At 38.5% G+C, this 13,412-nt stretch overlaps 1 protein-coding gene across 4 annotated transcripts; it reads right to left on the reverse strand.

The window, feature by feature from the left end:
* Window positions 1-12,664, reverse strand: Ccnl1 (cyclin L1). Of its 4 annotated transcripts, none has more exons than XR_004606606.2 (11): window positions 12,245-12,645; window positions 11,938-12,012; window positions 11,268-11,377; window positions 5,297-5,417; window positions 4,383-4,447; window positions 2,655-4,134; window positions 2,457-2,561; window positions 2,222-2,363; window positions 1,876-1,987; window positions 1,664-1,762; window positions 1-791 (listed from the first exon to the last, which is right to left on the reverse strand). XR_004606606.2 is itself a non-coding variant. In XM_034499867.2 (11 exons), exons 1-11 carry the CDS (start codon window positions 12,548-12,550, stop codon window positions 443-445), a joined length of 1,584 nt encoding a protein of 527 aa, XP_034355758.1. In that variant the 5' UTR covers window positions 12,551-12,664; the 3' UTR covers window positions 1-442. The 4 variants fall into 4 exon arrangements, 3 of the variants coding, with proteins under 3 accessions (XP_034355758.1, XP_076788595.1, XP_076788594.1); XM_034499867.2 differs by having other exon boundaries at window positions 2,655-2,754; window positions 12,245-12,664; XM_076932480.1 differs by lacking the exons at window positions 11,938-12,012; window positions 12,245-12,645 and adding an exon at window positions 9,577-9,649 and having other exon boundaries at window positions 2,655-2,754.
* Window positions 12,665-13,412: the final 748 nt, after the last annotated feature.

The following is a 13,412-nucleotide window of genomic DNA, read 5'->3' on the forward strand; positions in this document are numbered from 1 at the left end:
TTTAGAAAAACAAGATTTGCATTTTATTTCCTTGTAAAAATCTTTACACATGCAGACAAACCAGTGTTAAGAAAGTATTCACCATCATTTAAACAAATAACCACTTAAATAGAACAGTGTCTGCAAGTTTTATCTGTATAAAAATAAGATACATTTTTACAGAATTCACGCTCCAGTTCTTATAGCAATAAACAATACACAACTATAATAAAGTACAATTGAACCTGACCATGGTTTTCAATTAGATACTGCTAGGGCATTTTAATGTGCAAAAAACCTTAACATAGTTCTTTTCCAAAGAAAATGTCCTCAGTGTTTCTAGAAACCTAGACAATTTTAATAAATCAATTCCTAATCAGTTTGCTTTTTGTTTTGATTGAGTCCATACATCATACTGCATGTGGACAACACCAGGAACCGATGCAGTGCCAGAGGATGAAAGTCAGCGCCTATGCCTGCCATGTCCTGAGCGACTGCCACCATGGTGCTTGCCTTTATGAGACCTCTCAAAGGAGCGAGATCTTTCACGCCTGTCTCTGTGATGTCCCCTTTCATGCCTGTGTTTCTTGGTAACATCTGAGTGATCCCGAGTCTTGCTCTGAGATCGAGACCGAGATTTTTTCCTTTTATGACCGTGTCTATTTGAACTTTTTAAATCTTCTCTGGTATGTTTGGCCTTAAGGTGAGGAGAACCATGATTATGATGTCTTCGAGGGCTTTCACTGTGACTGCGAGACCTGCTTCTTGATCTTGAGCTGTATGTTCCAGATCGACTTCGCCTATTATTATAACTTAAAACAATAAAAATTTCAAGTTTAGGATCAGTGTCTACTGACAACAGATCAATAACTGTTGTTCATTAATAAGTTCAGCTATGAGTAATGATTTAAGTTTGAACTGACCATGTTCCTCAATCTCCCCATCCCAACTTCTCAAATGAAGCTTTGTTAGATAAAACATCCTATTCTAGTAAAGTCTATCACCAATGTGTCCTGAAACTACATGGTTTTTCACTGAGTATCTCTCATATGCTCAAAAGTGCCTGAAGTATCACAAGAAATCTACAATCTGTTAACAAAACTGACTGGAAGAGTCTTAGACTGTGTAATACAGCATTAGTGGAGGAATATTATTCACATTTCTAACAAATTGGAGATAAGGAATTTTTCATATTATAATAACACCCTCTCACACACAAACCACATTTTCTGGACATTTCAAAAAATTGCAAAGGGGGACAAGACACATGACAAGAATGAACAAAATGTTATTAAGGCACACAACTAGAGTCAGTGAGATGGCTCATCAGGTAAAGGAGCCTACTGGCAAGCCTAAAGTCCCTGGGACCCACATAGTGAAAGAGCAAACTGCCTTTTACAAATCTTCCAACTTCTGTACATAACTACACCTATGCATGTTTAAAAATTAAAAATCACATACAACTAAAACACTACATACATCTGGAGTATATCTTTAAGGTTTTTTTCTCTATGAGCTCATGTTAAGCATGCTTGTAATCCTACCAAATTAGGTGCTATATACTAAAACTTGCTCAAAACACAACAAAACCTTGAAATACTTATTCCTAGCTGGGGGGGGGGGGGGAATCCCACGCTAATTTTTAAGGGTCCTAAGCCTGTACCACCCAGGATTCATTACTTACTGTCTTCTTGGGGTGTGTGATCTAGAGCGTGACCTGGTTCTTGATCTTGATCTACTAGCACTTCTGCTGTTTCTGCTTCTCTTGCTGTCTTTTCTTACCCTTAAAAAAAATTTTTGCAGGCAATATTTGTTATACTGTTTCCAGAGGTGTAACAACTGTAACAAAGCTGTAACACTGAGTGCTAAAGCTTTGCTTGATGTATACATACTTACCCATTATAAGGGCTTTTTGAAGCCTGCTGTCTCTCCTCAGGTTCTTTTTTGACTGTCTTCACATTAACGGAGACTGGTGATTTCTCTTCAGCTTTTACTTCTCTTGGTGATGCTTTTAATGGTAAGGACATATTAAAACACGATTTAGCTGAGGAGAAGTTTCCTACACAACCTAAATGCACTATACGTATTACCCTTAAGCTGATTTGTCACCAAACCAAACAACAAAAACAAAACAAAACAAAACAAAAAAACTCAATACATACAGCAGTAACAATTTCTTAAACTTTCTAAGGAGGATATACTTCCAGTGCCCACATTTTATTTAATTCTGAGTGTATCTTACATGGTTTAGAGGCTGGAGAAAATCCACCAAGAGTTGAAAGGGCTGGAGTTCCATCAAGATTCAATCCCTTTGCTTTTAACTTGGCTTCCTGTAAGGCTACTTTTCTTTTTTCTACTTCTTTTTCCAGCAATTCATAGTTAGGCTGTTGGATGAAAATGAGTTAGTTAGTATTCCCTTTTATAGCAGTCAGACTCCTGAAAATGACACCAGCACCAACCAGAGTGATTGAAATTACCTTTTTCCTGGTATAAAGTCTAAGTGTCTCTATGCAGATTTCCTGAATCTCCTCTTCTGTAGTACCAAACAGAAGAAACCAATGGGGCCGAGTTGGTAACGGAATCTAAACAAAAGAATGGTTCAAAGGTATGCTTTCTCAGAAGTAACAAAGACTCTGGGAATTTACTCTGCAAAACACAGCAGGCTAAATACTTACTTGAAGTGCTCTAGCTGCAAGGTAGATACAAGCACACGCTATTGTCTCTGGTTGAAATCGAACAAAAACATTGGTTCGAAGACTGTCATTCATATAATTCCTGAAAAACATTTCAGCTGTAAGCTTAGTTCATAAGCAAACCAATTCTCCTGAAGTACACATAAAATTGGAGACTCAATCTACTTCATTCTTTTTTCTTCTCATTATATTCATATCTTTAAATTGTACCATGTCAGTTTCTAACTGTTCCCCTACAGCACTTTAAATAATTCTACATTACTCATATAGATCTTATCCCCAAAGCCTTCTTTTTTTAACATGTTATAAAAAGCAATGCTTTGAAAGTCATTTCTGACATAAGTTCAGAATTCACCACTCCCAACAATACTTCAAGCCTTAGTTACTGACCATCTCTCCTTTATCCATAATGAAAAGCAGTGTCAATCAAGTTCTTTAGAAATACTATGAACAGGGGTTAAAAGGCATTTTTAGTAAGAACCCACCAAATGACTTATAAAAAAAAAAAAGACACTTCCAAAAAACTAGGTAGAGAAGTGAACAATAAATAGCAATGGCCTTAATATACCTTTGTGCAATTAAGTATAAATAAAAGCAATGACCTAAGTTCAAGTAAATAAACTTAGAAATCTCTAGTGAAACTTTCCCACGAAATTTCTTAACTAGAAAACTTTACAATTTGCTGAAAAGCCTGAGCTGGAAATTAAGTGGATTATTTCTATCAAATGCTTTTATTCATTACCGTATTTGCCGCACAGAACACATTAAAAACCTCATGCATTTTATAAAGCAATGTGGCTTTTCAAATGTTACAATTCAGTATCTACTGAATCCAAGAGGAGCATGGCAGTCATAAAAAGACATTTCTGAAAAATCCAGAATTATTTAATGTGTGTTTACCAGCAGTTACATAAATCATTTATGACTAAACCACAATTTCCTTGCTTAGCCTCCCTCAAAGGTTCAAGGTCAAAAATACTTAAATAACATTAACTTCTCTTTTTAAAATTGCTTCTTATATCACTGCCTGTAACAGCTCAATAGCTGGAGAAACCTAAAAAATGGCTACAAGTGTAAGGTAGCCTCAGCCTCCTGTGGTAGAAAGGATGCTATACACACTGCAAGTAGAAATTTAATTGAACCCAATTAAAAAAAAAAAAAAAACCAATTCATAATGGCTGGACAACAATCTATCAAAAATGAAATATTCATTTTGATAGTTACAGGTATACATTAAATTAATACATAGGCATGATGCATAGTTACTTCTAGAAGCAATATACAAATCCTTTTGACACCCCGACAGAACTAGAAGATGCTGCCAGATGGATATGGACCACTTCAGTGAATCTCGGATGAGAGCTTGCACTGGATTGGCTGGAGAGCAGGCTAGCCAATCAGGCCATCCTGAGGTCATGGGCTGAAGTGCAGAGGGTTCTATGACTTACCATCATGGACTACCCTTTAATTAAAGAGTAGAAAAAAGAACAAAGTTAAATTGAGTTCTCCATTAAAAGTAATTAGTCAAGCCAAGAAAACAGGAAGCAGAAATAAGCATTATTTACCTTTTGGTTAAAAAACAAAAAACAAAAAACCACAAAATGCCCCAAAACAAACTTATTTCATTATTTTGGAAAGAGAAAAATGAAACTTACTTTATTTCTGCTTCTGTTTTCCTGACTAAAGAAGAAATGTAAAAAAGGAACTTACCAGGCAGTTTGAACCAGGGTTTGGTTACGTTCACATTCTAAGACTTGTAAATACATTACAATGATCTGAGGACAAGGAAGAAAAAAAATTATTTAGCATATTGATGGTTCTTTCAAGGCAGAGTTAGTTCAATAAATAAAGCAACTGAAAAATGTTAGTTACAATTCTTATAAACATACATCAACTTAAAACATACTTGAGACTCAGTGTTGGCTATTACTCAATTTTTAAAAAACATGCTTCTAGAAGTGGTTAATAACCATTTTCTGATTTTTCAGGTTATTCATCAAAAAAGGTAAACTTTATGTTGAATACACAATGGCCATGGTATTTTCTAGAACACCAAGTAATTTCTGTAGTAAAGAGTAGAATACTGAAATGTCTTAAAAAGCTACACATCTCAGTAATACAGTGCTTGCCTTGCATAAGTGGTTCCCAGCAAGACACAAGTGCACATAATTACTAAGTTTATGACAGCTGTTCCTGGACCTACATTATCATGTATGTTAGAAGTTGAAGATATCAGCCCATTAATGCCATCTGGCTAACAGCAGAGCTAGCTATCTCATTTCCAATTCTTACAACTACTGCTTAGAAGAGTGATATGAATTTAATGGTTTACAGTAAACAGCTACCACTTTCAATAATTTATATGTGCCAGGTTCCACAGATATGTACAATTCATTCCTTCCATGAAGAATCCCACATGAGCTTGTTAGGAGGAAAAACTAGAATTTAAACACAAAGAGTATCCACTTTCACAAGAATAAAGCCTATTCTGAGTCCCATTTTACTTACAAATAACATCCAAAAGAAAGCTTTTGAAAACTCAGGTTAACTCTCCACATTGAATTCAAGATTTCAGAAAAAGCCCTAATACTTACGAACTGTAATGTCTGCACTTTACAACTCACCTTATGGGGATGCTTGACATGAACACAAAATCCCAACTCCTTTAGCACCCTCCTCTCTGCCTTGATAACTTGATTTTTGGTGTTAATGTAGTTCTGATCAAGGATCAGGGGGCTTGGAGTCCTATAGTTTGTAAGAAATAAAATCAAAACTGTTTTGCACATCCAAAAAATTTTATTTGTGGCATCTCCATTTTCCCTTCCAACCAACTATTGGCAACAGAAACCAGCTTTTTAAACTCCTGCTAACAAGTTAAAGCATTAATCTTATGCTGTCCAAGTTATGCTAACTATATTTAGCTACACAAAGCTCCTAAAACCTAATACAACTTAAGGAAAAAAAAAACCTAACACAACTTAAACTCACTCACATGCTCTTAGATCTGTGACTTTTTCCTCTTAAACTTACACACAACTTCAATAATGAATATTACTGGCACAAACCTTACCAGCCTTCCAATGACAAGGACTAATGTACTCTTGAAAAGATTTACTATTAAGTTCTAACATGAACAAAAATTTTTTAAAAATTGAATAAACCCTTTGCTAAAATGTTTGGTCAAAATAAAAGCTAAGAAAATGAAAACAAAAAGTAGATAATTCTGACTTTTCTTTTGTAATTAACATGCTATAAACAAATATTTTAAGAATATTTAATTCCTTAATTAACACTGCCTCATCCCCAGCAAAAACAAGTCAGCTCAACTGCCAATAAACCTCTAAAATTAGGTTAGGTTAAAAAGTGAGTTAGATAACTTGGTTAATGTAGTTCCTGTAAGATTGATTTTAAAGCCACAGAGAAGGAATTAAGACTCAAAGACCATATCTGAGACCTGTGAGAGATATCCCTAGAGTTGTGGGGGAAGGAAGGGATATCTAACCACTCATATATATAAAAAACTAAAAGCTAAATACCCAAATCATCCTGTGTGTAAATTTCCTTTAAAATAAATAAATAAATAAATAAATAAATAAATAAATAAATGAAGTCTTGCTATAGAGCTCATCCTGAAGCCAGTCATGAGTCATGCCAGAGGCAAGTGCGACCAAGGTCTGGCTTTTCCTACAATCTGCCAGTTTAGTAACGTTAATGTAACCTATCAAATTTACCATGTTTTTGACCTCTTACCTCTAACCAGCAAGATGTACATTTTTATTAAATATTGTACAATAAATATATGGTCAGAGTAACATTGTAATACTTTCGCAAATACTTGATTCATTTTCATCCAAGTTGCCAAGTCTTATACTCTTAGGAGAATATACTACCAAATACAACCTTTTCAAAAAATAAAAACAACAACAACAACAAAAAAAAAAAAAAACCCAACCTATTTTATATCCACTTAAAGGTAATAAAACAATCTAACCTGTAATACTGAGCCAGGAGTAGTGGCTCACCTCATAATCCCAGCACTTTGGAGGGGTTGGGGTAGAGGGACTTGGAGATAAGAGTTCAAGGCATCCTCCACTCCATCAGGTGAGCTGAGGCAAACCTGAGTTAACTCAAGACTGAAAAAAATCTGAAATGAAGTACATTAACTGCCTCCCTGGTAACAGGCTATCAGAAAAAAACAGGTATGTTAAAAACAAAACTCATTTAGTTATTCTGTTAACTTTGTTCTAAACTATTAATAGCTGACAGAAGTTAACATCATAAATAACAAATGACGGAAAATTTCATTAAGTTCAATTTTAATTACAGCTTCAAAAAGTGTACGAAATGGCCTGTTTTGAATCAATGTTATCAAGATAGCTTCAAACTGCACTTTAGGAAAAAAAAGTCAAATTTAACTTGAAGGGGACCAACCCATGTATGGAAGAAAACTCCAATGATGCCAAGTAAGGGTTCGTGATTTTTCAGGATTTATATGCATTCTAAAAAAATTTGGAGACAATCCTAATACAGACTAATTAGAAGGTCCTCCTTCAACTGGTATTGGGAGTCAAAGAGCCTCCAGTATTTTATTTGTACACAGCTTGGCTCTTAACTCCTTAAATCCAGATAGTAAAACAGCACCATTAAAAAATCAATATACAGGGGCTGGAGAGATGGCTCAGCGGTTAAGAGCACTGGCTGCTCTTCTAGAGGCCATGAGTTCAATTCCCAGCAACCACATGGTGGCTCACAACCATCTGTAATTGGATTTGATGCCTTCTTCAAAATAAATAAATAAATAAATAAATAAATAGAATCGATATACAAACAGTTCACGAAAGCAGAGTTCTGTTTCTTCATACATTAAAGTTTATACCATATCTTACTAAGAAAACTGCTTAATGAAATTATTTTAAAATTGTAATAAAATTTGCAAACAACATTTGTTTCAACTATGGCTACCAACTGGTGCCAACTTTAAGGATTCATCACTTTGCTTAAAGTGTCTTAGATTTACCACATACACATTCCCCACCTCATCAGAATTCTTAAGAAGCTATAAAGGTACAGGCTTTGTTTAATCCCAGGAGTGAAGTGTGTTAGCACAAGGATCATAAATTACTGGATACCTTGAGCTACTACATAGAGACCTTCAGTCTTAAATTCCAAACCTCTCAACTTTAACGATCTTACTACAATTCAACCATCTAAGTTCTGGGTCAGTCTTGCCACCAATAGCTCTGTAAAATGTCTTCATTTTGTTCAGAATTTATTTTACCTCAAATCAAGGCAGGCTGAATGAATACAAAATTAACAACTACCTTAACATTTTATACCATATGATGAAACCAGAAAAATATCTCCATAAATCAGTAAGATTCTGAAAAAGCATTTAAAGAAACGCTTTTTATATTAACAAAGTTTTCAATTAGGAATATCTTTAGTGACACAGTTAAGTTCAATCAAGGCTTGTTAGAATTTCTTCCCAATCAGGTAAGCATCATTGATCAACAAAATGGAGGTGGCACTATACACTAAGGGGAAAAATCCTCATTCAGAGAACTCAGGAATAGGTAGTAACACTCAAGACTACCAAACTCCACCTTTGAAAGGTTCTTTATTACTCAACTTTTTGTTCATTAACTTATTTGAAAACAAATTTCAGTCTTTAGGAAATGTTGGTCTCCAGTTATTAGGAATTTATATGATAGTTACTTTCTGTAGTATGCCTGAAACACACATTAATTACAAACATTTAGACCTGAGGGTATTCAAGCATGGTTGGTCTCACTCATGAGTTACAAGGACCAATACTCTGAAAGTAGTTCAAGGAAGTACACTAGGGGGCTGGAGAGATGGCTCAGTGGTTAAGAGCACTGACTGCTCTTTCAGAGGTCCTGAATTCAATTCCCAGCAACCACATGGTGGCTCACAACTATCTGTAAAGGGATCTGACACCCTCTTCTGGTGTGTCTGAAAGTAGCAACAATGTACTCAAGTGAAACAAATAAATTTAACAAAAAAAAAAAAAAAGCAAGTACACTATAAACCAGAGGCTAATACCCAGAAGACTGCTACTCAACATAGCAATTTCTAATGCTTATTTAAAAGTAAATAGGAACATTCTTTCAACGTCAACAAACTGAAGGTTTTATGCATTGCAAATAGCATAAACAGTCACCAATAAAAGGAGTTAAATCTTCTACAAGTTTATCTTCTTGTAACAGACACCTTAAAAGATACGAACACAGACTTCTTAAAAAAAAAAAAAAAAGGACCCTTAATATATTGGGAAATATATAGAAACATCAAGTTTTATCTGTAAACTGCAGATACAAATAGCTCTAACTTTCCTCTGAATTTAGCTGTTCTAAAGAATTACCAAAATATAAAAAACTAATGGGAGGGTAAGTCAATTATCTCAAATTGAGGACCGAAGTGGTACTTACTGTTTTTTTTTTCTTCGAACAGTTGATTTTACTAGCTCTATGTAGCCACGACTAAAAACAATGACTTTAAGGCTACATTACTGTACCCCTTGTAATTGTCAAGGCCATAGAATAAACTAGTTAATTTGCACAAATTAGACTAAATTAAATTCAAGACAAACTAATTGAAGTATAACATTTATAAATACTTTCTAACCATACCCTAGGCAAAAAAGAAAAAGAAAAAAAAAAAAAAAAAAAGGAAACAAAAACCAAGAAACCCCACCACCCTTTAAAACTAGTTTCAATAACTTGGACAGCAAAGACAAAAGCTTATAACAAGAAACAGGAGTTTTTTTTGTTTTGTTTGTTTTTTTTCTAAATGGTTCACCAGTGGCCAACCTGTTAGTCCCCGATTCCAGTGACCTATTCTCAGAACACTGGCTTCTCCTTGGGGATTTCGATACTTCACTCACTGTTGCCATGACGACAGCTTCATCTCTATGTACCACTCCACATCACCCAGGCTTTGGTAAATGTAGCTGGTCGCTGTATAGTCGGTTGCAAGGGAAAAAAGAGTTGAAGTTAATAACATATACAAGTTACATGTCTGAGTAAACTTGTAATATGCATAGAAACACTTATATCCTGCTTTTAAAGGGGGGGGGGGGGCTTCCATGCAATTAACTTCTTTAAGAATTTCATGCTATAATCAAACTTGCAACATTGAAATAAAATCAATCTCTTTAACGATGACCAAAAATGAAGTCACATCCAACACAAGTCAGTCAGATTGGATTATTTTAGATTTTGAAGTTTTATAGATAAGATGATCCTATTCTGACACCTAGGAAGGAAAGTGAAGTCCCACAGAAAAAGACCAAAAGATCATGTGATTATAGTTGGCTCAACAACTCATACTATTAGAAAATGTTCCTTTAAAGCAGAGTCCTTTCACTAAAAATATGAATTCTATTATTTCAGTGTTTTGTAAAAACACCCTGAAAAAAAAAAAAAATCAGCCATGTAATCTAAAATACAAGTAGAAAAGCTCAGAACATACTAAACACCAGTTTGAAATTTCCCCATTTTTCAACTTTCTTCACAAAGAACTAAAAATGTTTTCAAACAGAAGAAATTGCATCTGGGCACACTTAAAAAAGATGGGGCTGAATAATAGAGAAAAAATGCTATAAAAATTGACTGTGATACACATTTCAACCTCACCTAATATTTGCTTAACTGGCTACTTCCACTACCACCAGCTTATGGCTTCCACAATGAAGACTACCTATGTATGATACTCATTAGGTCTAAGCAACACCCAACTCCCAAAACAACTCATCTTCTCACAGCTAATGTCCTCTCAAACTCACAATTTCTCAGAAATTATCTACACCATGAATATCCATCATGTCCTAGAGCAGGGAGTCCTGCAACAAACTCTGGCACTGCTGTAGATGAACACATAGGCCCACGTAAAGTTACCAGGTTATCACTACACCTAAAAGATACTGTTTCAGGCTGTATTTTCTTACAAGATCAAATAAAAAGCTCTATCTGAAGGCAACTCAATGAGTTATTTTTCTAATGCACTCACTGAGACTATATCTGACCAAAAAAATACCTGTTCAATCCCTTTGACTTCAAACTTTATCATCCTCCAGTTCTTTCAGATCCGGCATTATTCGATATATCGTAGTTCAATGTTGAGAAGTACTCTAACAAAAGCCAACCTCAATGATGAAGAAACTGGGACTCCAAGCAGAAAACAACCTACACGGAACTTTGCCACAATATTAACTTGAACTACAGAGCTTACATGTCCAGCCTTCAGTTTTCCAGAGAGGGGAGGGGAAAACAACTTACAGAATACACTCCCACTTGAGCCAACCGTACTCCCTTTCTTGTTTAATCTTAAGCCAAGGGACCGGCTTCACAGCACTGCTAGGATTGTCCACAAATGCAACTGCCTCTACAAACTTCAGATAGCTGGTTAATGGAACAGTTTTTAAGGTTTAAATGTTCCTATGTGGATTTCAACACCTAATGTCAGCTTTCTTTTGCATCCATACTGACTTGAAGGGGGGAAAAGATGTTTTGACTTGATGATTGGTGCACAGTACAGCAGTAGCAAGAGACACTATGTTCAATAGGCCAATCTTACCTTTTTCCTCTTAACTGGCGGAGGTGGTGAAATACATTAATCACATCTCTTATTCTTCTTGGCGCTTCTTCGATTTTTGATGCAAGATTAATACAGGCCATGGCAACAATCTGAAAGAGCCCAGAAGACAAAAGTGAAGTATAAAGTTAAACTGAAACAGCCCTGCCCAAAGTCTAACAAACTTATTCTATTTGTTGTTTTACGAGATAAGTCCAGGAACTCGCTCTGTAGATCAGAGGCTGCCTGTGTAAGTGTGTGGGTCACAGCAGGCTGGCATAACTAATTTATTCTTTACAAAAACAACAACAAAACAACTCTAGGATACAACGAGGCTTTTCGCGAAATAAAATCGGAGCGGACATCTCTAGACCAGGGGCTTACTAGCTCTTACGTTTTACTGCTCAACTGCTCGTAATTTGGGGCCAGAATCAAGCTAACTCTTAACAAGAGTTCTGCAATGGCCTGAAAATGTAGCTCTTGGTAACAGAGCACGTGAACTGGGGATCCATTTTCTAGTTCTTGAAACGTGTTCTAAGGGCCCCATTTCCTTATGGGTGGGAACTAGGTACAAAGGCCTAAGCCACTCCCTTTCTGGAAGAGCTGGTTACTACCCCTTCCTTCCCGCTTCCAGAAGAAGAAATCCCTTCTCGTCCGCCTCCGCCGCGCTTACCTCGAAACTGTGTTTGACGAAAGACTTGGAGTAGAAAAAACGATGAAACAACACCTGCCCCGTAGCCATCGCCACCTGCAGACAAGAGAGGAGAACGGAAGCGCCGGGGTCAGGCGGGCCCGCACTAGGCGCCGCCGCCATTTTGTGCGGCCGCTCGCTTCCCTTCCCCCGCCCCGGCCGGGCCGCGCGGCGCCGCCGGCCCCCGCACCCCCCACCCTTGCCCGCCCGAGCTCCCGCCGACGCCCGGCGCAGGCTCCGGAGAAACCTGGCCGCGGCGGCGAAGCCGGCAGCCAACCGGGGTTCTCACCTGCGGCAGCCGGAGGAGAATGCCGGCGGCCTGGATGAGCTCGCAGCCCAAGATGCGCAGGTCCGTCTCGCTGGGCAGGTCGAGGCCGTCCTGCATGGACGGGGTGGGCGAGAGCCGCTCCTCCGGAATCAGCGAGTGGTCGATGGTAAGCGACACCTCCGAGTACAGGCGGTCGCCAATCAGGATCCCTCCGGTCGTAGTCGTCGTGGTGGTCGTCGTGCCGGAGCTGGAGCCGCCCGCGCTCGGGGCGGCGGATGAGGCGGAGGCGGCGGCAGCGGTCGAGGTCGGGTGAGGCCCGGACGCCATAGTTCCAGCGAGCTACACGCACGCCCGACGCAGCCGGAACCCAAAGCGAGACTAACCAGCGTCCTCGGCGCGACGGATATTCCCGTGACCGCCGGCTTCCAGGCCGCTGCACGCAGCGTGCGCTTCCGCCCTGACGTCACCACGCCGCCACTCCCTACCCCACCCCTGGCGCGCGCCAACGAGTTCCTCCGCGCTTCGGTCGCTCGGGGCGGAGGGGATGGGATGGGCAGGGCCGGGTGCTGGCGGCTCAGGGTTGGTAATACCTTTAGGCACCGGATGATCAGTAATCTGGCCTGGTGAGTCGGCCCCGGATCCCCCTGCGCGGTCTGCGTGTTGGGGAGAGTCCGGCCGTCGGCGTCACCGGTGTGTAACCAAGTGACTCTAAACAGGGCAGCTTCACAGTTTCAGCGCTGGGTTTTCCGGAAAGCTCCTAGTGCGCGTAGGTGTCCGGAGTGTAGCCTTAGAAATGCATGCCCGGCCCTGACCTCACTTCGCCGGGTTTACAGTAATCTGGAAAATCCCTAGTTCCAAAAATAGATTTTAGGGTGAGGACAATACACGGGCGATTTCATTGCACTGGGGAGTCTAGTCTTAAATGGTTTCTGTAGTTAGATAGAACGGAGGGAAAGTAACTATCCCCGTGTCAGCGAAAAAAACACAGCTCTCATCTTTACACAGAATTTGGGATAACCTAAATCTGTTCAATCAAAATGGCTCCAGAATAAACCATCTTTTATTCCCTTTAAGATAAGAGCTGTGGCTTTTACGTCCACACTAAGAGTCCCAAACTGCTGAGGTCGACGGTGAAACAATTGATCCTTCTGCTTCTCTGTCCTCCCAATGATCTTTTTATTCTAGCTCA

The sequence above is a fragment of the Arvicanthis niloticus genome, chromosome 4 (genome assembly GCF_011762505.2).
Source record: "Arvicanthis niloticus isolate mArvNil1 chromosome 4, mArvNil1.pat.X, whole genome shotgun sequence".
Lineage (NCBI taxonomy): Eukaryota > Metazoa > Chordata > Mammalia > Rodentia > Muridae > Arvicanthis > Arvicanthis niloticus.

Bases quoted from the DNA above. Each gene is read 5' to 3' on its own strand.
- Ccnl1 (XM_034499867.2), bottom strand. From the start codon at position 12,550: ATGGCGTCCGGGCCTCACCCGACCTCGACCGCTGCCGCCGCCTCCGCC. The intron at 12,013-12,244 runs GTGAGAACCCCG...TCTTGTCTGCAG, and splicing joins TTCTCCTCCGGCTGCCGCAG to GTGGCGATGGCTACGGGGCA. The intron at 5,418-11,267 runs GTAAGATTGGCC...TACAAACTATAG, and splicing joins CGCCAGTTAAGAGGAAAAAG to GACTCCAAGCCCCCTGATCC.